General features: G+C 58.1%; 12 protein-coding genes across 12 annotated transcripts; 5 read left to right on the top strand and 7 right to left on the bottom strand.

The window, feature by feature from the left end:
• Positions 1–195: 195 nt before the first annotated feature.
• Positions 196–3,524, top strand: TRAVEDRAFT_25539 (ARM repeat-containing protein; the record flags this gene model as incomplete). Its single annotated transcript, XM_008033633.1, has 9 exons — positions 196–303; positions 377–469; positions 525–803; positions 860–950; positions 1,012–2,015; positions 2,067–2,301; positions 2,353–2,766; positions 2,818–3,283; positions 3,339–3,524. The coding sequence occupies 9 exons, from the start codon at positions 196–198 to the stop codon at positions 3,445–3,447; spliced, it is 2,799 nt and encodes a 932-aa protein (XP_008031824.1). The 3' UTR covers positions 3,448–3,524.
• A 184-nt stretch (positions 3,525–3,708) lies between these two features.
• On the top strand, positions 3,709–5,146 carry TRAVEDRAFT_41748 (succinate-CoA ligase; the record flags this gene model as incomplete). Its single annotated transcript, XM_008033951.1, has 9 exons — positions 3,709–3,745; positions 3,803–3,918; positions 3,974–4,090; positions 4,139–4,282; positions 4,348–4,474; positions 4,527–4,688; positions 4,747–4,923; positions 4,979–5,067; positions 5,120–5,146. 9 exons carry the CDS (start codon positions 3,709–3,711, stop codon positions 5,144–5,146), a joined length of 996 nt encoding a protein of 331 aa, XP_008032142.1.
• A 154-nt stretch (positions 5,147–5,300) lies between these two features.
• Positions 5,301–6,202, top strand: TRAVEDRAFT_41747 (ankyrin; the record flags this gene model as incomplete). The annotated part of the gene is made up of 4 exons (XM_008033950.1): positions 5,301–5,402; positions 5,466–5,918; positions 5,967–6,056; positions 6,107–6,202. The coding sequence occupies 4 exons, from the start codon at positions 5,301–5,303 to the stop codon at positions 6,200–6,202; spliced, it is 741 nt and encodes a 246-aa protein (XP_008032141.1).
• A 177-nt stretch (positions 6,203–6,379) lies between these two features.
• Positions 6,380–6,788, bottom strand: TRAVEDRAFT_41746 (ribosomal protein S16; the record flags this gene model as incomplete). Its single annotated transcript, XM_008033949.1, has 2 exons — positions 6,380–6,496; positions 6,549–6,788. 2 exons carry the CDS (start codon positions 6,786–6,788, stop codon positions 6,380–6,382), a joined length of 357 nt encoding a protein of 118 aa, XP_008032140.1.
• Positions 6,789–7,257: 469 nt separating this feature from the next.
• TRAVEDRAFT_41745 (like-Sm ribonucleoprotein) lies at positions 7,258–7,739 on the bottom strand (the record flags this gene model as incomplete). Its single annotated transcript, XM_008033948.1, has 5 exons — positions 7,258–7,293; positions 7,345–7,417; positions 7,470–7,497; positions 7,567–7,662; positions 7,715–7,739. 5 exons carry the CDS (start codon positions 7,737–7,739, stop codon positions 7,258–7,260), a joined length of 258 nt encoding a protein of 85 aa, XP_008032139.1.
• A 237-nt stretch (positions 7,740–7,976) lies between these two features.
• On the bottom strand, positions 7,977–10,160 carry TRAVEDRAFT_139002 (importin alpha protein). Its single transcript, XM_008034646.1, has 6 exons — positions 10,097–10,160; positions 9,844–10,019; positions 9,608–9,787; positions 9,233–9,553; positions 8,362–9,180; positions 7,977–8,308 (listed from the first exon to the last, which is right to left on the bottom strand). Exons 1-6 carry the CDS (start codon positions 10,125–10,127, stop codon positions 8,255–8,257), a joined length of 1,581 nt encoding a protein of 526 aa, XP_008032837.1. The 5' UTR covers positions 10,128–10,160; the 3' UTR covers positions 7,977–8,254.
• A 255-nt stretch (positions 10,161–10,415) lies between these two features.
• On the bottom strand, positions 10,416–11,493 carry TRAVEDRAFT_111474 (D-isomer specific 2-hydroxyacid dehydrogenase; the record flags this gene model as incomplete). The annotated part of the gene is made up of 3 exons (XM_008034645.1): positions 10,416–10,490; positions 10,538–10,936; positions 10,996–11,493. 3 exons carry the CDS (start codon positions 11,491–11,493, stop codon positions 10,416–10,418), a joined length of 972 nt encoding a protein of 323 aa, XP_008032836.1.
• A 219-nt stretch (positions 11,494–11,712) lies between these two features.
• TRAVEDRAFT_68159 (26S proteasome regulatory complex non-ATPase subcomplex Rpn2/Psmd1 subunit) lies at positions 11,713–15,365 on the bottom strand. The gene is made up of 11 exons (XM_008034644.1): positions 15,190–15,365; positions 14,943–15,130; positions 14,752–14,882; positions 14,315–14,692; positions 14,141–14,263; positions 13,412–14,089; positions 13,085–13,360; positions 12,644–13,033; positions 12,406–12,585; positions 11,845–12,351; positions 11,713–11,791 (listed from the first exon to the last, which is right to left on the bottom strand). Exons 1-11 carry the CDS (start codon positions 15,333–15,335, stop codon positions 11,768–11,770), a joined length of 3,021 nt encoding a protein of 1,006 aa, XP_008032835.1. The 5' UTR covers positions 15,336–15,365; the 3' UTR covers positions 11,713–11,767.
• Positions 15,366–15,586: 221 nt separating this feature from the next.
• Positions 15,587–16,320, top strand: TRAVEDRAFT_138997 (mitochondrial cytochrome c oxidase subunit VIa). The gene is made up of 6 exons (XM_008034643.1): positions 15,587–15,719; positions 15,784–15,811; positions 15,870–15,892; positions 15,943–16,068; positions 16,125–16,174; positions 16,224–16,320. Exons 1-6 carry the CDS (start codon positions 15,596–15,598, stop codon positions 16,254–16,256), a joined length of 384 nt encoding a protein of 127 aa, XP_008032834.1. The 5' UTR covers positions 15,587–15,595; the 3' UTR covers positions 16,257–16,320.
• Positions 16,321–16,675: 355 nt separating this feature from the next.
• On the bottom strand, positions 16,676–17,239 carry TRAVEDRAFT_16439 (uncharacterized protein; the record flags this gene model as incomplete). The annotated part of the gene is made up of 4 exons (XM_008033547.1): positions 16,676–16,863; positions 16,918–16,977; positions 17,028–17,093; positions 17,149–17,239. 4 exons carry the CDS (start codon positions 17,237–17,239, stop codon positions 16,676–16,678), a joined length of 405 nt encoding a protein of 134 aa, XP_008031738.1.
• Positions 17,240–17,543: 304 nt separating this feature from the next.
• Positions 17,544–18,737, top strand: TRAVEDRAFT_158451 (ribulose-5-phosphate 3-epimerase; the record flags this gene model as incomplete). The annotated part of the gene is made up of 7 exons (XM_008034642.1): positions 17,544–17,649; positions 17,718–17,730; positions 17,790–17,815; positions 17,879–17,961; positions 18,042–18,102; positions 18,167–18,442; positions 18,504–18,737. 7 exons carry the CDS (start codon positions 17,544–17,546, stop codon positions 18,623–18,625), a joined length of 687 nt encoding a protein of 228 aa, XP_008032833.1. The 3' UTR covers positions 18,626–18,737.
• A 48-nt stretch (positions 18,738–18,785) lies between these two features.
• Positions 18,786–21,277, bottom strand: TRAVEDRAFT_138986 (uncharacterized protein). The gene is made up of 5 exons (XM_008034641.1): positions 20,803–21,277; positions 20,475–20,719; positions 19,287–20,419; positions 19,118–19,225; positions 18,786–19,059 (listed from the first exon to the last, which is right to left on the bottom strand). The coding sequence occupies exons 1-5, from the start codon at positions 21,188–21,190 to the stop codon at positions 18,831–18,833; spliced, it is 2,103 nt and encodes a 700-aa protein (XP_008032832.1). The 5' UTR covers positions 21,191–21,277; the 3' UTR covers positions 18,786–18,830.
• Between the last annotated feature and the right edge of the window lie 207 nt (positions 21,278–21,484).

The raw sequence follows: 21,484 nt of genomic DNA, 5'->3' as shown, positions 1-21,484 counted from the left end.
GGACTGTAGCGGCCATGAGTTTTATGACAATACCCTATACACTATGAGCTCGGATTCGAATTTGGGGCCGGATAATGCAGCCAGTCTTCGCGCGACTTTATCGAGATCAACATCGCCAAACATCTGCGGTGGCGCGAATTGGCGGAGGTTGTGCTTGAGCGCATACTACCACAGTCCCTCTGTACACTACCCACCATGGCCAACGTCCAGGCCGTCCTCTCTGCACTCCAAGTCTTCAGTCGTGCGCCAGAGAAAGCGGCGCTCGACCAGGCGAACACATGGCTGCAGGATTTCCAGCACTCTGTAAATACCCGTTTCGCCCTTGGTGCTCCCGGAGGACGGCGCCATCTGACCCTCCGCTCCCAACCCCTGCCAGTCCGATGCCTGGGCAACCTGCAATGTCCTCCTGCTCTCCCCAGAGGCCCCTCCTGCGGCTAAGATATTCGCCGCGCAGACGTTCAGAACCAAGGTGTGTACCTCTTGTCCTCCAGGACGGCTGCAGGCACATCTCATATCGGGTGAAGGTTACATATGATCTCGGAGACATGAGCACCCCGGACCTCCTGCAGCTCCGGGAGACATTGCTCAAGGCTTTGGAGACATACCACGCCGGTCCCCGCAACATCCTCGTCCAGCTCTGCCTCGCCATCTCCGGCCTCGCGCTGCAGCTCCCCGCTTGGGATGATCCTGTGCAGGATATGATCGACGCGTTTGGGCGCAACCCGGCGACGGTTCCAGCGCTGTTGCAGTTCTTGACGCTGTTGCCGGAGGAGGTCACCACGAACACGAAGATCCCCATCACGGTCAGTGGTGCACTGTGTACGTCCGCCCTTGCTGTGGCGTCTGACTCGCATGTTAGGACGACGAGTACAAGGAGCGGGCTGCGAAGCTGCTCACAGCGAACGCAACAAAAATCACAGATCTCCTTGCGATGTATCTCCAAGCATCAGGTGTGTAACATTACTTCTCGCTCGTGCTGAGGCGGAACTAACCGCGTTCATCTGCACACAGGCGTGACCCTCACCGTCCAAATTCAAGTATTCAACGCTCTCAGTAGCTGGCTTGCCGCAGGCGAGGTTGTGGCGATGTCGCTCCTCAATTCACCTTTCATCCCGTACTCCTTCCAGGCCCTCTCCTCTGACGACCTCTTCGACTCGGCGGTCTCGGTGGTCTGTGATCTCATTCACGAGACACAGGAAGTTGAGGACAACATGCCTGTGATCGAGCTTATTGTCCCTCAAGTCATCGCACTGAAGCCGAAGCTCACGGAGTACAAGGAAGACCCGGAGAAGATCAGAGGCCTCGCGCGCATATTCGCCGAAGCTGGAGAGGCGTATCGCAGCCTCCTGTTGCATCACCCGGAAACCTTCTTCCCTATAGTAGAGGCCATCGGGGAGTGCTCTGCATACTCTGACCTCGACATCGTGCCGATCACGTTCAGCTTCTGGATGCGGTTGGCTCAGAGCATCGGGAAGAGGCCCTCGGTATCGCCGCTCTTCCTGGACGCGTACCGGGCCCTCATGGATGTGATCATTCGCCACCTGCACTTCCCAGCCGACCTTGCTTCGCTGACCGGACAAGAGGCGGAGAACTTCCGCTCGTTCCGCCACGTTATGGGCGACACCCTCAAGGACTGCTGCTATGTTCTCGGGACGGAGCAGTGTCTTCTGGCCGCGTACGAGCGGATCACGCTCGAGCTCTCCCGACCGAGCGTCTCCTGGCAGGAGATCGAGGCGCCTCTCTTCGCAATGCGGTCTATGGGTGCAGAGGTTGACCCCAACGACGACAAGGCGGTCCCGAAAATCATGGATCTGATACCCTCGCTTCCTCCGCACCCTCGTGTTCGCTATGCTGCGCTCCTCATCCTCTCCCGCTATACTGAATGGATCAACAAGCACCCCGACTACATACCCTACCAGCTCCAGTACATTTCAGCAGGTTTCGAGGATGCGGATCAAGAAGTCAATGCCGCCGCAGGACAAGCCTTGAAGTATCTCTGCCAGGATTGCAAACGTGTAAGTTCGGCTGTCGTTTCAAGGCTGAACGCTACTCATATCGTCGCGCAGCATCTTGTCGAGTTCCTCCCCCAGCTGCACTCTTTCTTGGCGACCATGGGCTCCAAGCTCGTTCAAGATGACAAGGTGCAAGTTTACGAGGCGATTGCGTACGTTATCTCTGCCATGCCGATGGAGCAAGCGGCGCAATCCCTCCGCACATTCTCCTTGGACATACTCGGGCATGTCCATGCATTGGCCTCGAAGACGACTCCGGCTACTAAGGAGGAGTTGATTAATATCACACGTAAGTTTAGCCGCGGTGAAGTCATACTGGTATCTGACTGTTGTGTTGTAGACGACCTCGAAAACCTTGAGGTGATGCTAGGCGTGATCGGGTCATTCGGGGAGCAGCTTCCAGTGGCATGCCAGAACACTCACCAAGAAGCCTGGGCCGTCTTCGAGCCGTTCCTGATCAAGTATGGCTCTGAGTACTCGATTTGCGAGCGGACGACCCGGGTGCTCCGCCTTGGGCTCACGTTCTTTGGTCCTATCACACTTCCTATACTGCCATCGGTTTTGACGAGGATGGTGACTTGCTTCGAGACCACCGGGTTCTCTAGCTATCTCTGGATGGCGGGCAAAATTGTTGGACGCTTCGGGAACGAGGAAGATCCTGCGCTCCGTGCGGCCTTCAAGGAGGTTTACGAGCGGGCGTCGAACAAATTGGTTTCGATATTGCAGGAGAAGATGCCCCAGATGATACCCGACGGTACGCCATAGCTTTCAGAAACCCTCGCAGGTCGCTGACCAGTACACACAGTCCTAGAGGACTATCTGCAGATGCTCCTGCAGATGATAGAATACACACCCGACGTCTTCTTCCCCTCCCCTGCCTTCGCTTTCGCGTTCCGCGTGGCGATGGCTTCGCTGACTCTCGTACACTCTGATATTGTTTTCGCCGCACTAGACCTGCTCCGTACGATCTTCACCCATGAATGCCTTGCACCCCCAACCTCGCAGCCCCCGCCGCCCAGTTTCCCCATCTACGCTGCTGCGGTTCGGCCTGTCGTCGAGCGGGAAGGGCAAGAGCTAATTGGCTTGCTCTTGTCTGGGCTCGTCGGCGACTTCCCAGAAGAATCCATTGCGATGGTCGTGACTATCTTCCGTGTTCTGGGCGCGATCTGGCCGACCCAGCTTCATGCTTGGCTGCCGGTGGTCGTACAGCAGCTCCCCTCGACCGTTGCGCCCGACCAGGCGAAGTCCTCCTTCCTGGCCGACATCAACAGGTATGTTTTACTGTGCTGCTGCCGTGCACCCACTCTGACGTCTGGTCGTGTTCAGCTCAATTCAGTCGGGCGATGTGGAGAAAGTCAAGTATGCGATCAGGAACTTGCACCGGGCGTCACGAAAAGCACGGGAAAGGAGGCGGGCGGGTCCGTTGGAGGGCTGAGCGTCGCGCTGTACGGTAGAGCAGTTCCGAAAATTGTATACGTACGAGCCGAGAGTCCAACTGTATTGCAGTATCCCCGTTCAACGCCCGCGGTGTGTGCGGTTGGTGCGTGATTTTCGAGCCCGAGAGCCGGACGGGGTACCACGTGCGTTGATTGGGTCGCCCGAAAACGGAGCGGTGCAGCCTTGGACACAGCGGACGCGCGCGCCGAAGCAGGCCAGCTCAACTCTCTTCCTCTCTTACCCTACTCCTCCACACACCATGCTCCGCCGTGCTGGTCAGACTCTTTCGCCCGCAGGTAGTGCTCGCATCTTCCGTTGTGTCGCCGAGCGGTTTCCTGATATCTTTCCGCCAGCTGGGCGCCGGGCGTTCTCGCAGTCTGCGTCCCGACAGAATTATGACGCGACTATCCGGAACCTCCTTATCCACAAGGACACGAAGGTGCTCTGTCAGGGTCTCACTGGAAAGACTGTGCGTGCTCTTTCCGAATGCATATGCTCGCTCTACTCACCCGCTATCGCGACAGGGTACTTTCCATGTGAAGGAGGCGCTCGAGTACGGGACGCGCATGGTCGGTGGTGTCTCCCCCAAGAAGGCCGGTCAGACCCACCTCGGACTTCCCATTTTCGGCACCGTTCGCGAGGTACGTTAATTGTGATCAACGGTATTTGCCTCCGCTTATGCGTCGCAGGCCGTCAGGGATGTGCAGCCCGATGCGACCGTTCTCTACGTGCCACCACCCACCGCCGCGGATGCTATCATCGAGGCGATTGAGAACGAGATCGGTTTGATTGTCTGCATCACGGAGGGCATTCCCCAGCAAGACGAGATCAGGGTACGTGCGCCCCCGTGCTCGCTCCGCGCGAGTTCCGTGCTGAACCCGTCGGGGCCCCGGAATAGGTCATGAACGCGCTCAAGAGCCAGTCCAAGTCGCGTCTCGTGGGGCCCAACTGCCCCGGAATCATCAACCCGGAGGGGTGCAAGATGGGCATTCAGCCCGGCGCCATTCACAAGCCGGGTCGCATTGGTGCGTCTGGGAGACCACCTGCACACTTGACCTTCCGTGACATTTCCTCCAGGAATCGTCTCGCGCTCGGGTACGCTCACGTACGAGGCGGTCGCGCAGACCACTGGGGTCGGCCTCGGCCAGTCGCTTGTCGTCGGAATTGGCGGAGACCCTTTCCCCGGCACGAAGCACCTCGATGTCGTCAAGTTGTTCCTTGAGGACCCCCGGACGGAAGGTATGTATTGGTGCACGGAATCCCGCGAGTCTGTGCGTGGGGCTAATGCGGTGCTTAGGTATCGTTCTCATTGGCGAGATCGGTGGCGGGATGGAGGAGGAGGCGGCGGAGTACCTCGAGAAATACAACAAAACGCGTAGCAGCCCCAAGCCCGTCGTCGGTTTCATTGCCGGCCGCACTGCGCCCCCCGGCAGGCGTATGGGTCACGCCGGTGCCATCATCTCTGGTGGCAAGGGTGAGTTTCGTACTGTATTCTGTGTGAACGCTTGACTTATCGCCGCTCAATATAGGTGCGGCCTCGGACAAGGTTGCGGCCCTCGAGAAGGCGGGCGCCTTCGTCACTGACAGCCCTGCCAAGATCGGTTCGACCATGCTCAAGGTATGTCGGCTTTATTCTCCGTGACTGCGGGTCCGTCTAATATCTTTTACAGGCTATGCAGGCTGCTGGGCTCGCCTAGACTATTTTAGACGGCTTTGGAGTAGCGGCATAGCATATGGCAGCGAACTTGTGTGCTTTCCTCTGGCCTGATTACGTAATAGACTACGGATACGGTCGATGTAACTTTGCGGGGCTCTGTCGATTCTAACGAACGCTGCGTGCTGTATACCACTATGTCTTCCATCTATAATCCATCTCCTGCCTTCCGCGACGCCGCCGACTACCTCTCCAATGCGCCCGCGATGAAATCCGTGTCAGACGCGACGAAGCTCGAGGTTCGGAGTCCACCCGATCCTGCACGGATGCCCGTGAACCTGACCGGCTTCGGCTCAGGATAGCTCTATTCCATCTTCAAGTACCTGACCGTGTCGCCATCGCCAAATGTACCGAGGCCGTCGATCTTTGACTTCACCGGGAAGGCGAAGTGGGACGCGTGGAACGCCGCCGGCGAGACGTACAAGGAGCGGCCGGTGGACGCGGAGGCGCGCTATCTGGAGATCGCGCGCAGCTTGGAGTGGACGGAGGGCAAGCCCGCTGAGCTCGAGCTTGTGCGGCATGCGACCGGGGATGAGGACGAGGAAGAGGACATATGGGACACGGACGCGGACACCCCGAAGCAGAAAGGCGGGGATGGCGGGATCGGGCGCGTCATGAGCACTATGATCATGGACGGGGAGGACGAAGAGAGCACTAGTGCAGTGTCCAAGCTCGCCATCTCGGGCGATGCGGAGGCACTGGGAGAGTACTTGCAGGAACACCCGGAGGTAGACATCAATACGCCGGACGAGAATGTGAGTACACCAGGTGGGGAGACGGGCTCATGCTTACTGCAGTCGCAGGGTTACACGGCGCTGCATCTAGCTGCGGACCGGGGACATGCAGAGGTCGTCAAAGTATTGCTAGAGCGCGGAGCACACAGAGATATAAAGGTATGTAGCCTCCTTCCCGGTCGAAGTCATGCGACCCACCTCTTGCGCAGGACGAGGACGAATTCACGGCGAAAGAGTTGGCTGAGGTGGCGGGACACGATGAGATTGTAGCCCTTCTGTCGGATACATGCAATCCATCCTCCTAGACTCCTCACTACCATCCCACCTTCCATGCTGGCCACTGCGTTTCCTGGTGCGTGCGCGCGGGCGGCGGGCCTGGGGACGGCGTCGTACAGAGCGGACTGTGGTGGACAAGCTCTATGTATATTATAGTGTGATGGGGGTGATTAAGAGCTTGTAGCAATAGTGAGCCTCCCGATCCGTCATGACGCAGTAGGCTGGGCGGTAGCGCTAGCGTCGGGAGCATCTGGGAGGGGAGCCGACGCGTCCGCCCCAGGCGTGTCTGGTATAAGAGCGTTGTTGGGCGCAAGAATACCGCCCTACACATAGCATAAGCCCCGGAGCACCATCTGAGTAGCGAATAGTACACACCATCTGCAGTAGCTCCGTAACCGTATCGCTGGGGGTCGCGCCGACCTTCAGCCAGTACTTTATCCGCTGCGCACTCCATTCGATAGTTTTCGTCGACTCTCCGGGCTTGAGACGCGGGTTGTAGACACCGAGCAGCTCGATGGGCTTCGCGTTTCGCCGCTGCCGCTGGTTCACGGCGACGATATGGAATATGCGGTTGTTGCGTACGCCGTGCACGGCCATCCGGATCCTGACAGACATGGCGAAGGGTAGGTGGGGGAAGGAGAACGGAGTCGGTGCGTGAGGGTGGTGGCTGAGCGCAACTTGCAGCGCAAGACAGCAAAGGCGGATCGACTTGCATTGGCGCCCGTGTGCCTTGCCAAATTGATGCCGGCGTTTCCGCCGGGAGCACCACCTCAGACTCATGAGCGAGGCCGACGCTCCGCCGGTTGTAAACATATAGCCCACTATGAAACCCATTCAAGTGCTGGTGATATATCATGATGACCCAGAGCTCTTGACAGCGACGATAATTCTATGCAGGATCGCGTCGAGAGCCTCGTGACGGTGTCAAGTTCCATTGAATGCTCGGAGTCTCTGAAGGGCAACTATCACCCTTATTCAACATTAGGCAGAGCGGCCAAGCCGTGAATTTCAACTATACAACAAAGCAAGTGCGAGCAAACGAGTCCAGATGATGGGGAGGCGATCAAGATGCGAAATAACGCGTCTATACGTCCTCGGGGCCTGAGCTACCAGGGATCAACTGAAACGAAAATTGTCAGATCTATGAGCGCATATAACAGGCGTAACATACCATGCAGATGTTGTTCCCGTTAAGCAGCGTCTGGTTGAGCTTCGTCTTCTTGCGTCCTTGCGGGGTGTGCTCGCTAGATGGACGCGTCAGAAAAGGCGATGTGAAACCTGCGACGACGAACGTACTACTCTGTCACATCCTCGAGCACCATGTCTGTAGCACACGTATCATGTTAGCATATGCAGGCCGTGATAGGACATGCACAACATGACGTCTACTTACTGACAAAGTCGTCAAACCCGAGCAGGGTTCCGGTGAACTCCCGCTCGCTTTTCATGATCACCCAGATGCGGGAGCCGATACACCTATCAATAAGTTCTGTATAGCGTATTAGAGAGCTATCTACCATGTAAGTGAGAGCCACACATACCGAGCGGGAGGATCTGGCTTGCCATGTCGTGTTGGTCTGTGGTGAACCACACCTCCGAGATGCCTTCCTAATTGGACAGTGCACCCCCGCTGCGGTTGACGCGCATACACCTGCAGCACATACGCATCAAAACGCATGCAACACCGTTGCGTCGAGTTCATACATCGTTTGTTGTGCTGCATCTATTAAATAACGCAGTTGAAAGCGCTCTCTCGCAAACCTGCAAATGCCAAACAGGTTCGCATTTCCCTGAAGGCAGATGGGTACTTACAGTAGGTATACCGCATTCCGAATCACAACAACCAGGAAGACCGGAATGCATGGCGTCTCTGGCCTAGCAAGAAGTATACACATAATCGTTCGTAAGGATATGAGACAGCGCACGGGAGGCAAGTCAAGCCAACTGAGACGGAGGGAAAGATCGTTGCTGAGAGAGAGACGCGCTTGATATTCTGTATGGTGTGGCAAAACTACACGATGGGGGGAGATGATGGGAGGAGAAGGAAACGAGAGACTGCAGCTACATAACTATGATACCCTTTACTGCCCGAAGCTGAAACCACCAGGAGGGGGAGCGGCACCATCAGTGTTGAACTATAATAGGCGTTAGTAAGGGCGTTGTCAACTTCGGCGTCGAATACTCTTACCTGGAAGGTCCCTGTCGCGTCAACAGCAGGCTCTGCGTCCTCGTCGTCAGGGAAGTACTTGTCCATGATGTTGAACGCCTTCTTGTAGATCTCGAGGTTGTCGTGCTGCTGGAGGTTGTGGATGGTGACCATGCCGCCCGCCTCCTCAACAAACTGGGCGTATGCGTTGGCAGCACCAGGGCCCGCAGCCTGCTTGTCCATCTCGCCAACCTTCAGGATGTTGTCGAGGCCATCAAGCGCAACCTGGATGATCTTGTTGTCCATCATCGTCAGGAGGTCGCAGAGAGGCTTGATGCAGCCCTGCGAGACGAGGTAGCGGATCTGCGACGGCTCCTGAAGACCGCCAGAGGTAGCGTTCGAGATCGCCCAGCAAGCCTCCTTCTTGGTCTTGAAGTCAGCGTTCTGGAGGATGTTGATGAGGGGAGGAATGATGTTGGCGTCAATGACGGCCTGGATTTGCTGGGGCGAGCCAGCCGTGACATTGGAGATCGTCCAGCACGCCTCCTTCCGGATACCGTCCTTGGGGGAAGACAGGAGAGACAGAAGAGCAGGGAGAGCACCGGAAGTGATGACGACCTGCGTCTGCAAGTCGTCACCAGTGACGATGTTACCGACGGACCGAAGCGCGGGGGTCTGGACAGACGTCGACGGGTGCATGAGGAGGTCAACAAGACGCCTGCAGACACCAGACTCAATGACAGCCTGGATCTTGTCGTTCGAGCCATCCGACAGGTACGAGATCGCCCAGCAAGCGTCAATGAGGATCTCGTCGTCCAATGAGTAGATCAACTTCGTCAGCACGGGCAGTGCTGGTGAGATCTAAGCGAGTGTGTGAGGAAATGCGCAGTGCGGAGTATACAATAGAACATACCAGATCCCAATCGGGCTGAGGCGACTTGCCTCGGCAGAAGTTGCTCAACGTCCAGGTGGCGTTGCGGAGCATGCTGAGCTTGTTGTTCTCGCTCAACAGGTTCAGCAGTGGCCGCAGCGCACCCTGCTGGAGGACGTAGTCGCGGCATTGCGGGCTGTCACCGGCGATGTTGCCCAACGCCCATACTGCCTGCTCCCGCACATCGGGAACGGGAGAGGAGAGAAGCTTGATGAACTCGGGAACGGCCTGCGCGTTGATCACAACCTGGGTATGCTCGGCCGTGCCGGAAGCGATGTTGGTCAAGGCCCAAGCAGCCTCGAACTGTCGGTGGCGTTAGTTCTCAAGAGGCATCTCAAGCAGCTGGAGCAAAATTACCTGAAGCATGGGGTTGTCCCCTCGGAGGAACTCGACAAAGCGGGGCACGACACCGCATTCAATAACGCGCTCGATCGGAGGGTTCTTTTCTTTTGAGAGCAGCTTGCGGAACTTGGTCGTCGCGTCGAGTTGACGATCGGAGTCATCGGAGAACACGCCCGCAATCATGTCCTCGGCGAGCTGGGGGACATTATGAGCACAAAGTACATGATGAGCCGACGCGTGATAAGACGTACAGGGGACTCCCAGCTGCCCACACCGCTCTCATCGTCGGAGTCGGCACCAGTGCTGGGGAGGAAGTTACGCCTCTTGGAGATGTTCTCCTCGCGCTTTTGCCGACGAATCTCGACCTGCTGCTCTTCGCGACGGCGCCTGAGCTCATCCTGCTTCAAGCCACCCTTGCTCTTGTACTCTGTTGATTGGTGCGCGTCAGTGGGATCGAGCAGAGTGCGTGCGACGATACGCGTGGGATGCGAGGGGGACACGTACCGTTTCTGCGATGTGCCACACGGGACTCCATGATGGTGGATGTAGAAGGGAGAGATGTGCTTTGCGGAAGAAGACCTCGACGCGCAAAGAGCCTCGGACGCTCAAGCAGTGCACAAAGATTGTGACGACGCGTGGCTCAGTCACAGTCACGCGACCTTGACTCGAATGCCCCCGAAAGCCTCTTTCGCCCAACGCCTTCACATGCATTTTTTGAGCTGGCGTACATCGCATAGCCTCCGACAGATCCCCACACATCCAACAAAGCAACGCCCGAAATTTTTACGAAGTACAACGATAGATCAGGCCACGATCAAACCCTCTACCCCATAACGCGCGTCGGGCGTCCATCCAAGAAGGCAGCGATGTTCTCGACCGTTTGACTCCAGAACGCCTGCTTAATATTAAGACATAGATCATGGAATATGTATAGGACCCACGCACCCCATAATTCTCGTCGCTCACATAGCCCATGTGGGGGCTTATGGTCACATTGGGCAGCTTTCTCAGCGGGTGGTCCAGCGGCAAAGGCTCTTCGTCGAAGACGTCCAACCCCGCCCCCGCAATCCGCTTTTCCTTCAGCACCTCGATGAGCGCAGCCTCGTCCACGAGCGGTCCCCGAGACGTGTTGATGAAGAACGCGGTGGGCTTCAGGAGGGCCAAATCGGCAGCTTTGATAATGTGGTGCGTCCTCTCCGACAACACGATCTGGACGGAAAGGACATCGCTCCTTCGGAACAGCTCCTCCTTGGTGGGAATAAAAGTGACCCCCGCACTCGCTGCACGCTCAGGCGTGAGGTTCGGGGACCATCCAATGACCTCCATTCCGAAGGCCTTCGCAATCTAGTAGCGAGTGTCAGTCAGCCGTCTAGACATCGGCCAGTTGTCGACATGTCACTTACACGTCCGGTCTCAGAGCCAAGTCTGCCCACACCCAGCAGACCCAACGTCTTTCCACCTAGACCCGTCGGGATGGTGCTCTGCCAAGGCACCGCGCTTGCCTTGGTGCGCGCGTCCTCTACAACGATGTGTCGCACCGTCGCGAGTATAATCGCCCAAATGTGCTCCAGCGTCGAGTCACCTTTGCCTCCGGTACCCACCACAGTCACTCCTTTGGTCTTCGCGTACGCGACGTCGATCCCCAGGTTGCGCATCCCCGTCGTGGCAATCAGACGCAAGTTCGGGAGGCGGTCCAGCAGCGACGCGCGGAACTTAGTGCGCTCCCGCATCGCGCATACAATCGTGTAGGGCTCCAACCTCTTGGCCAGAACATCTTCATCGGCCGTCGTGTCTGGGAGGGAATCGATAATGAGGCGGTCCCGTATGCCGGACCAGTCCCCGAACTTGAACGCCACGTTCTGGTAGTCGTCGAGGATAGCGACGCGGACGCGTTCGGACATGCTGTTGCTGACTGAGAATGATAGTGACGTCGAATGTCTCGTCGCAGCCACTTGAGAAAGTGGTGGCCATATATACTGCCGTTCCTGTCTATTTCAAGGTTCGGGCCGGCAACGCCCGCCGGCCTAAAAGGCGTCAGCGGAAGGCCATATGATGAGATGCGCACCTCTCATGACCATACGTGGGACGGACGCTCTGCGAATGCCATGCATGGGGAGAAAGAGAGTTGCAAGCGAATTGAATAAGTCCGAGCTATGGATTACACGACATTCCCGTCTACGTATCATGATCGAAAGGGTACTGCACACATCCTCGTTAGCACATGTTTCACTTGAGAAGCAAACTGGACTGACCTCAAACGACTCTGGGGGGTCCGCCTCAGGCGCGCTCTCGTCGAGGGCGATGTGGCGACCCGCGGCCGTCGGTGGCGGGTTTTGCGCGGCGGGAACAGCGGCTGCTGCTGGGGCCACGGCCTGCGTCTCGAACTCGATGTATTCCGCATCCTCGCCAGGACGCGTGTCGGCCATGATGAGAATCCCACCGCCACCTGCGTAGCGTTCCGCGGCGAGCGCCGCGGCTGAGGGGGACCTCGCGGGCTTCGCAGCGCTTGGGGGAGGGCGAGTAGACACCACGCGTACAGGCTGGTACCGGCTTTCACTTGGGAAGGAGATGTATGCCAGTTGCACCGGCGTCACCCTCGCGAAGTTGTTGAGCTTCTCGAAGGAGGGCTCCTTCCGGGACTTCGGTGTGCTCGTACCCTCGGCAAGGTTTGATAGCGAGCCTGAGATGGGGGAGACGTCCTCGTTGCGTGTTGTGGACGTCTCAGCCTTCATCTCAACATCACCATCTTTCTTGTCATCCTAAAATAATATTAATTAGATGGGATCGTATTCAACAAAGCGGGTTGGACTTACAGCAGCCACCGTCTCGCCTTCCGCAGCAGCTTTGCGCTTTTCACGGGCCTTCGCCTTCGCAGTGGTGGAGAGGACAGCGGTCGCGACCTTGGCAACAGCCTCCTTCTTTGGCGGCTTCGTCGGAGAGGGGTATGCGAACAAGCTGGGTTTCGAGTTGGAGAGGAACTCGAACTTGGGCGCCTGCAGAAGTCCAACAGTTAGCGCTACGGGTTTCAGGTATCAAGGTATAAGCACTGACCTTCAGGTTCTCGTCAAGACCAATAATGCCGGTGGGCTCGAATGCCAAGCATGCGCAGTGCGCCAGAGGGTACCAATACCAGAACTGGCAGAACAGAACCATACCAACAATGGCGCTGGTGTTGCGGCTGCCTGCCCGGCTCTGCAAACTGATAGTAACATTCCGTCCACCAGCATCAATGAGACCCTGGCCAAGAGCGGCACCAAAGCGTGCCATGGGGTCATCGTGCTTGTCGGCGACGATCTTGGCGTAAAGCGCACGGGTGGGTGCCAGGGACGGAGATGATGCTTCTGACTGCTCGACGAGGATCATACCCAACGAAATGAGGGCACCCTGGCGAACGAAGTCGACGCTGTCCCGAGTCATCGGCTCGAGGATATCGACAGCATCCTGCAAACATGGTCAGTTATCGACTTCATCCTGGGCACCGAGCATACATACCTGGAGGCCAGTACCAGCACATGCAATGCCGAGCGCGAGCGTTGCACCACAACGGACATGAGGGTTGTAGCTCTCCGACAGCAGCTGGACAATCCTTGGTACCTGCGCAGGGTTCTTGAAGAGCAGGAAGGCCAGACTAGTGACAGCAGCACGACGAACGTCGTCCGACGTGTCCGATACGGCGACGTGCAGAAGTTGCCGGATAGCGGCGTTGTTCGATGTACCCGCGTACGCGAGAGCGAGCGTGTATACACCACCGTAGCGCAGAATAGGGTCCTAAACATAGCGTCAGTTGCTGCGAACCCTATATGAGGGGGAGACACGTACCTTCTCCGCCATGAGCAGCTTGACGATATCGTCTGCCTCTTCTTGACGTCCGTAAAAAATAAGCGCCAAACCGATCGCCAGACCGCGGATGATCTTCTCGTGTTGGGTTTCCCTTGCGTACGTCAACATCTCCTCCGCGCTCGTCCCATCCGCAGTACCCAGCATAATCAAACCCATCGCATATCCCGCTGCCTCGCCCGCTACCGCGGAGTCGGTGAAAAGCGTCTGCTTCAGGTCGTCGTATGCCTCTGCGCTCTTGCCCCCCATTCCTGCCACACCAAGACCGAGAGCAGCTCCATGCTGCACGACCTCGCTACCGGCATTCTTGAGAAGATTGCGCAGGTAGTTCTCGACCTCCTGGCCGCTGCCGCACCCGGCGTTGACCAGACCAAGCGCATACAGAGCACCGCCCTCCGAGTAGGCCACGCTGCCGGTGCTGTTGCTCTCCGCGCCTGGTGTAGGCAGGTACGGGCCGAGGATGTTCATACTCTCCTGGAAGTGACCCTTGTGGATGACACCGATGGCAGCAGCCGCGGAGAACTTGGACCAGTTGTTCGCAAGCGCGAGCCATTCGAGGTTCTCACGCAGGAAAACGTCGGACGTCGTGCCGGCATGCATGAACGCGTTTTGCAGCGTGAGGGCGGTATGGTAAATTGATGACCGGGGCTCGAGCGCGTCCTGTGCCCAACGTTCAAAATCTGAACCTGCAATGGAGAATAACTAACATACCTTGGTGTTCTTGAGAATAAGCATGTCAACCTTGTTGTTCCTCTTGAGGAACTCGAGGTACAGCTTGATGGATTCCTGGCCGAGGAGAATCTTGCGCAACTCGTCGTAGATAGGTTTCGACTCCTGTAAATTATGTCAATCACTGAGCCGTACGCCCTGATACGCTGTACCGACCTCGTTGCCCTCAGGAAGGTCCTTCCTAACAGCCTCAAGGAAGTCCTGGCCGCCACCCTCGACCAAGTCGAACGCGAACTGGTATGCAAGCAGCTTCTGACTCGGGACCAGCGAATTGAGGAAGCTGATGGTCATGTCGGGGGAATTGAGGGTGACGAGAATGCGGGTTAAGGAGTATACGTGCTGCGTCTTGGCATCGCTGGTCGGGGCGGGGAACAAGGGGAACAGGAACTTGAGAACTTGGTCACGGTACGCGAGGGGGAAGGCGGTGTCAAGGACGGCCTCCATCGCGTATGAAAGAAGGCTGGTGTCGTGGGTTTGCGCGTAGATGTGCTTGATGACGTCGAGACGTCTTGATTCGAGCGCAATACCGATCGCCTGCGCGCATAGTCAGTAAACCGGTGGTTCAGCAGGATTCGCAAGGAGAGAGCACTTGCCTGCCTGAACTCCCCGTCCTCGATGCATCGCCGGAAGATACCCTCAATAATACCCTGTAGCTTAGGGTCGATCTTGCCGTCTCCCGCCTGTTCTGCTACTCGGCTCTTAATATAGCGGTCAATGGCTTTAGCTATAAACCAAATCTGGTGGTTAGTTGCCAGAACACGGCAAGCCGCTTAGATATACGCACAGACTACGGTCTCCACGTATTCCTCGGTTCCAGGTGTGCGGCTGTCATGCTCAAACGCGCTTCCTGCCCCGAGTGCAAAGGACAGAGCCTCCTCATATTCGCCGAGGTAGTAATAGACCTTGCTCGCAAGGAGCGCAGCCTGGTCATGAGCCTCTTGAGGGAGCTCCTCGCTCTCGTAGAGGGATTCGCTACAAGATAGAAAGAAACGCCTTAGAGCAAGGTTCGTGATGCAGAGGTAATTACACACATGAGCGCAATGTGCTCCGAGATCTCAGCCCAGAACTGAGGCACGAGCGAATTGAGGGACTTGAGTGCATACTGCTTGAGCAGTGGTTCGGGATCAAAGAGCAGAGCGAGAACGCCCGCGGCGGAGGACTGGGTGAGGGCAACCATGGTTGCGGGGAGAGCAGAGGTGTGGAGGCCAAGCAGAGTACGCGTCGAGTCCACCTTCGCTTTTGGGACGCGTCAGCGACACATGCGGGCGCTTCCCACCGAACGCGCACCCGGCGCTTAGAGCCTGCCCGGCCACGTGGTATTACATAAGCAGATGCGCGCCTCGTCCGTTCCGACCCCTGCCAGACCTCGACCATTCCCGAAAGCCAGGTCGCGACTCGTCCAACCCGCTTTCATCCTATCCATCACCACCCCCCGCCATGTCCATGCTCGCCGCTCGCCGCGCTGCACTGCGTGCAGTGCCCCGCACCCGTAACTTCGCCGCCGCCGCTGGCAAGTCCACCTACCGCCAGGAGATGGAGGCTACCGTCCACCACGCCGAGGGTAAGCCGTTCATTTTGCCCTGTCGCGATATGACAGACGAGTGATGTTGTTCCGTACGTCGCAGAGACGACCGAGCTCTGGCGCAAGATCAGGTACGTTTGACTCGAATATGAGATGAATGAGAGCGATAGCTGACAAAAAATGGCGCAGCTTCTATGTCTGCATTCCCGCCAGTCAGTAGCCCCTTGCATCATATCATAGCTGTCTCCTGAAAAGAACCAAGTCGCCGTCTGCGCCCTCTGGGTCCGCAACGTTGAGGCCGAGCACGGCGCCCACCAGGCGCATCTCCTTGAGGAGAACGGCGGCAAGCTCCCCGAGCCTCCCGCGTACGAGTACCTGAACAGGCGTCGTAAGTCAAGCTCTGTAGTGGTAGTTTGTACGTCCGTGCTTATCAGGTCCTCGCAGACGGCGGTCCCTTCCCCTGGGGCGCGAACACCCTGTTCTTCAACCCCAAGGTACGTTCGCACACACAATTTGGAAGCGTTGTACTAAACAAGCAACTAGGTCAACAAGGACATGAGCAAGGTAGATGAGTAGATTAGTCGCATTGTCAATCTATTCGTTTGAGGTATTACCCAAGATAATATCGTGTCACACTGCGTAGCAAATATCCGGAGCATTGTGAAGTTCACCCTGTTAGGGGGATATAACATTACATCAAGCACTACACGTAGTAAGTCCGGCGAGCGAAGCGAAGTAACATAAATAAAACAGAACGAAGGATGGTATTAGGGTAAGTGAGAGTGCTGCGACCGACACTGTTCGACACGAGACCTCAGAGGGCCACCCAAACGCCGAGGAACATGGTTGCGAATACAGTCGCAAGACCGCTAAGCAGGGGAGCAGAAACAGCGAAGGCATGCACGCCGACTGCCGCATTGTTGGACTGGGTAGCAGTGGAGCTGTGATAGTGAACGTGAGTCAATGTTGCTTAATTTTCGAGCAAGATGGAGAACTCACGTCGCCGAGGAAGCGAGTGACGCCGCATCGTTGGTTGCGGCGGAGAACACGGACGCAGCATCTCCAGTGACGACTGTGTACTGGCTGCCCGCGAAGGAGGTAAGGTCGCCGAAGCCGCTGGGGGCCAGGGTGATTGCGGCACCACCTGCGGAGGTGATGACGGTCGCAACCTTCCCGCCGATCGCTATAGAAATCGGTGAGCTACCCATTTGGGATGCATGAATGCGCGACAACTTACAGGTGATATCGGTGGCAATACCTACGGCAGCAGAGGTTATGTCGCTGATGATAGAACCACCTACGCCAACGGATGAGCTCATTATCCCGCTGCTGAACGACTGTACGTACCTCCGGCAGTAGCCTGGGTGAACACAGAGCCCGCATCGGAAGTAAGAGAGTTAAAGATGCTGTCAACTGCGCGAGAAATCAGCACGGGTGCAGTGAGAAGTCGGCCTAGGGGGGAACTAACGTTGCCGCTTCTCTTCGACAGCAGCCGCGCTCACGAGGAGGGCGCAGGCGGCGAGGAGGTAGAAGACAGAGAGGGCAGACTTAGCGAACATGGCGAAAAGATGGCTGGAGGGGAAGTGAGTGGGACATTCTGGGCGGGGGGAGGGGCTTATATACAATTTGCGTGCGGGGAGGAGGCCCGAGGTCAGGCTCCTGAGGCACTGTGCGCCGTCATCGACCTCCCGGAATCCGACGACAACCACCGACTTGGCGCAGCCGCACCGCCACCGCGCTAATGCGTCATGCAGCGATGAGGCGATAATGCCCCCGATCGATCTCGCGCTGCGAGCGGTGCGCGGCCGCTACGCCTCCGCTGCGTCCCTTCCCCTCTCTGCCACTCTCCTTCTCCATCCAGCAATGCCTCGCGCAATCATCTCCCCCTCCGTCCTCGCCTCCGACTTCGGCCAGCTCACTGCGGAATGTAAACGCATGATCAAGGGCGGCGCCGAGTGGCTGCACATGGGTCCGTACCCTGACGCCCTCCCCCCACCGCCCATCTACTCACCGCGCTGCCTCTTCGCCTTCTCGCAGATGTGATGGACGGGTAATCGCCATTCAGTCTTCAATATCGTCGCCATCGCTCACGCCATCGACCACCACTAGGCACTTCGTGCCCAACATCACGATGGGTACGTTCGCAGGCCCTGTCACCTCCCAAACCACACATCTCTGATCATCCCGGTCCTGCGCAGGCGCGCCCATCCTCGCCTGTGTTTCCAAGGGCGTCCCGGGCATTTTCATGGACTGCCATATGATGGTCTCCAACCCCGAGAAGGTAGCGCGTTTCGCGCCCCACTACCGGTCCCGGCCCCACACTACACGCTAACCCAAACCGCTCATTGATGCGCTCTGCAGTGGGTGGACGACATAGCCGACGCTGGCGGCTCGCTCTACTGCTTCCACCTCGAGGCCGCATGTGAGCACCACCCCCCGCCATACCCGCTGCGACGCGCGACCGACCACATGCGCGCCCCGTACAGCTGACCCGCTCGCGATCATCGACCAAATCCACCAGCGCAACATGAAGGCCGGCGTCGCGATCTCCCCGGACACGCCGTCGACCGCGATCACGGACGAGATCGCGCACGCGGCGGACATGCTGCTCGTCATGACCGTGTACCCTGGCCGCGGCGGCCAGAAGTTCCTCGACCGCTGCGTGCCCAAGGTCGCGGATCTGCGTGCGCGCTTCCCCGACAAGGACATCGAGGTCGACGGCGGTGTGGGCCCCAAGACGATCGACGTCTGCGCGGACGCGGGTACGTCGTGGGAGTGATAGACAGTGCGGTGCTGCTCGTTCTCATGCGGTGTTCTTTTCAGGGAGCAACGTTATAGTCGCCGGGACCGCTATTTTCAATGCGCCTGAGCCTGAGAAGGTCATCGAGCTGTTGAAATCGACCGTGAACACCGCGCAAGCCAAGATTAGTGCGGCGGCGAAGTAGAGCTTGGGTAGATTGAGCACAGCATTGGTCGGAGGCGAATGTATTCCATGTAGCAGTAACGTCCTGCCCTGTATCACATAACATATATAACGCGAAAGTATCAACGGACAATAAGTAACCAGACGTGAGCGGTCGTCAGAGCATATCTAGAGAGCCATTAGGATGATGTACACATAGGTGGGGAATATATCGTCGAGCGGAGGGATCACCACCGGATCCACTCGCCATACATATTAGGTCTCTCTCCACGGACATACGCCTCAAACGTGCGCTTCAGCACGGTCGCCCAGTCCAGGTCGCGCTTGTCCTTGTGCACGATGCCGACCGGGAAGTTCGTCGCCTTGCCCTCGATAGCCGCGCGCCCCATCTTTTCCACATCGGCGAACCGAGGTCCGAGGTCGGGCCAAAACCTCGCGGCGTCGACGGGCTTCCACCTGCATGCGAATCATCAGTGAGAAAGGCACACAAGTGGTCGGCAGGCAATGCACGAACCATTCGTTGTGGTAGTGATACATGTACGCGCCCCTGAAGAAACCGTCAAACCCGACCACGGCTGGCATTGCGCTCGTCTCTGGGGGCGTGTTGAAGAAGTTGTCGAAGCTATGACAAGGCCGTGGTGAGCCCGGACGAACCACATGGAAGGTCAAATAGCGGCACTCACTCGGTGAAGAACGGTTGTGCGGGGCGGTCGCGCTGCAGGTACTCGATGCTCGACCACGGATGCGGCTTCCGGTGGTCCGTGTTCAGCCACGCCGGGTCGAAGAGCGCGTCGGGGACGCGGAAGAGCAGGCGCTCCATATGCGCCTCCTTGAGGTAGCGCGAGACGGTCGTCGGGTGGAAGTCGAGCCCATTTCGGAGCGCGGTGCGCAGGAGGAACGTGCCGAGCGCGGACCCGCGGCGGAGGCGGAGCACCGCGGTGTTATACCGGTCCTCGTGCGACCAGCGGTAGGAGAACGCGCCCGTCCAGCCCCAGAGCTCCTCCCAGTCGCGCAGGAAGAGCATGTCGACGTCGAGGTACACGCCGCCGTAGCGGTGGCAAAGCACGAAGCGCACGAGGTCCGAGAGCACGACAGGCAGCTTGTTGTACGTCGCGAACGTCTCGTTCGACTTGCCGTCGAGCGCGACGTTTGACCCGACCGACTTCGTCGCGTCGTCCTTGACCGAGCTGAGCAGCTCGTCGCTCATGCTCCGCCAGTCGTCGCGGAGCTCGTCGATGCTGTCCAGCTGCTCGGACGTGTTCCAGAGGCGGAACTGGATGACATCTTTGAAGCGCGGGTGGAGGAACGGCGCAGCCCAGGGGTTGCTCCGTAGCTCCTCGTGCATCTCCTCGTCCGCAGTTTCGCTAGGCATGGTATCGGCAGGACCCCGGCTGACCCACAGCCAGAGCTGCGGGCGACAAATGGTGTTCTCAGAGGCGGGGTTTTCGCGGTGTAAACCCAGGTTTTGAGTGTAGAGGAACGCCATCATAGCCATGTATGGCTTGTCGGTGAACGGACCAGCCCAGAACATGTGGAATATTCGCGGGTCGTCTTCCGGGCATGGTGATGACTGGCGGTTTGCGGGGTTGTACTGGGAATGTGGCGGGAGAGGGAGGTCATGCTCCCAGTCGTACGAAGCCCGCTTGGATGGAGGAGCATCTAGTGTTGCGGTGTTTACGCTGCGAGGCGTAATGTGATCGCCTTCACCATCCAGCACGTAGATGTATCGCAGGTATTCGACGTCCTCTCTCCGTAGACGAACAGCATTGTCGAGGCCCGCCCCTAACCGTAGAATCTCATGGCAGTCGCGGACATACTACAGATACGCGTTAGGTCAGGCAGGGCCGTACTCGGACCGAGTTGAAACTCACCTTTCCGGTTTCAAAGTCACAATTCTCAAGGATAATATCCAGGTCGGCCACACTGCCGGGTATCGGTCGTGGCGGATGACCAAACTCTGGTTGTCGGTTCTTGACCTCGGGGTATATCCGCTCGGCGCCTGTCCCGACGGTGTAGGTGACGACGCCACCATCGGAGGCTGTGGGGTATTTCAGGGCAGCACTCGACGGTAGAGCAGGATTGCTCGGTGCTGACGTGAACCCGATCACATCTGGGACTGGTGGTAGAAGGTACAAGTAGAAGGGCGACCTGTAAGCACGACGGCACAGCTTGCACTAACGGCCGGTCCGAGGCACTCACTTGCACGCGTACTTGGGTAGTGGCCCGAGAGGATCTCCCACTCCCATATCTTCCTCAGCTGGTCCCGTTCGAACACGACCGTACTCGTTGCCCCTAGCAGCGGCCAGCTGCGCTTCGCGGACACGAACCGCCCGTGGAAGGCCAGGGCGGTCAGCACCAGCACCAGAACACATGCTCCGAGCATTGCAGGCCCTCTCCGGCGACCAAACTTCGTTACACTGGCCTTGTAGACCCCCACCGGGGCCGCATACAACAAAGTCCAGCGCGGGGCGTGGCGGTGCGCGCCGTCGCGGTAGTTGTCGTCGGAGAACGCGTCAGTGCTGATGTGGCTGTAGCGACCGCGCTCCTGGGTGTCGCGGCGGCCCAGCGGGTTCGAAGGCGCGAGCATGCCGGCGCGCGAGGGCCTCTGTCGTGGATGTGGGCTGGAGAACAGGCTGGAGGGCTCGCCTGGACGGGCGGGGAAAGATGGCAAGGCCGTCGGCTGCGCCATGTGCCAAGACGGGCGTTATATGCCTCAGGGAACACCGCCGTCCGACTCGGAGACGGGTAGTGGCGGCTCACAGGCGGCATGCAGTGATGATGAAATGTCACTGCGGTGGCTGTGATCAACCGCGAGTCCGACAATCTGTATGGACGCTGTTGCCGCGGGTTGCCGTATGTGCGCCAGCGCTCGCGGGATGTT

Source organism: Trametes versicolor (genome assembly GCF_000271585.1).
Source record: "Trametes versicolor FP-101664 SS1 unplaced genomic scaffold TRAVEscaffold_1, whole genome shotgun sequence".
NCBI classification, from domain to species: domain Eukaryota; kingdom Fungi; phylum Basidiomycota; class Agaricomycetes; order Polyporales; family Polyporaceae; genus Trametes; species Trametes versicolor.
This window is presented reverse-complemented; position numbering and strand designations above follow the sequence as displayed.

What these genes read in the sequence shown, in the direction of transcription:
- TRAVEDRAFT_138997 (XM_008034643.1), top strand. Translation starts at nt 15,596, where the DNA reads ATGTCCATGCTCGCCGCTCGCCGCGCTGCACTGCGTGCAGTGCCCCGC. An exon ending in TACCGTCCACCACGCCGAGG is followed by an intron (nt 15,720 to 15,783) that starts GTAAGCCGTTCA and finishes CGTACGTCGCAG; the next exon opens with AGACGACCGAGCTCTGGCGC. An exon ending in CTATGTCTGCATTCCCGCCA is followed by an intron (nt 15,893 to 15,942) that starts GTCAGTAGCCCC and finishes AAAAGAACCAAG; the next exon opens with TCGCCGTCTGCGCCCTCTGG.
- TRAVEDRAFT_68159 (XM_008034644.1), bottom strand. Translation starts at nt 15,335, where the DNA reads ATGGTTGCCCTCACCCAGTCCTCCGCCGCGGGCGTTCTCGCTCTGCTC. An exon ending in AGCTGCTCATGGCGGAGAAG is followed by an intron (nt 13,361 to 13,411) that starts GTACGTGTCTCC and finishes CGCTATGTTTAG; the next exon opens with GACCCTATTCTGCGCTACGG. An exon ending in GTCTTGACGAGAACCTGAAG is followed by an intron (nt 12,586 to 12,643) that starts GTCAGTGCTTAT and finishes GGACTTCTGCAG; the next exon opens with GCGCCCAAGTTCGAGTTCCT.
- TRAVEDRAFT_138986 (XM_008034641.1), bottom strand. Translation starts at nt 21,190, where the DNA reads ATGCTCGCGCCTTCGAACCCGCTGGGCCGCCGCGACACCCAGGAGCGC. An exon ending in GTGACTTTGAAACCGGAAAG is followed by an intron (nt 20,420 to 20,474) that starts GTGAGTTTCAAC and finishes GCGTATCTGTAG; the next exon opens with TATGTCCGCGACTGCCATGA. An exon ending in GCACAACCGTTCTTCACCGA is followed by an intron (nt 19,226 to 19,286) that starts GTGAGTGCCGCT and finishes GCCTTGTCATAG; the next exon opens with CTTCGACAACTTCTTCAACA.
- TRAVEDRAFT_139002 (XM_008034646.1), bottom strand. Translation starts at nt 10,127, where the DNA reads ATGGAGTCCCGTGTGGCACATCGCAGAAACG. An exon ending in GGGACAACCCCATGCTTCAG is followed by an intron (nt 9,554 to 9,607) that starts GTAATTTTGCTC and finishes CGCCACCGACAG; the next exon opens with TTCGAGGCTGCTTGGGCCTT. An exon ending in ACGCGACAGGGACCTTCCAG is followed by an intron (nt 8,309 to 8,361) that starts GTAAGAGTATTC and finishes CGCCTATTATAG; the next exon opens with TTCAACACTGATGGTGCCGC.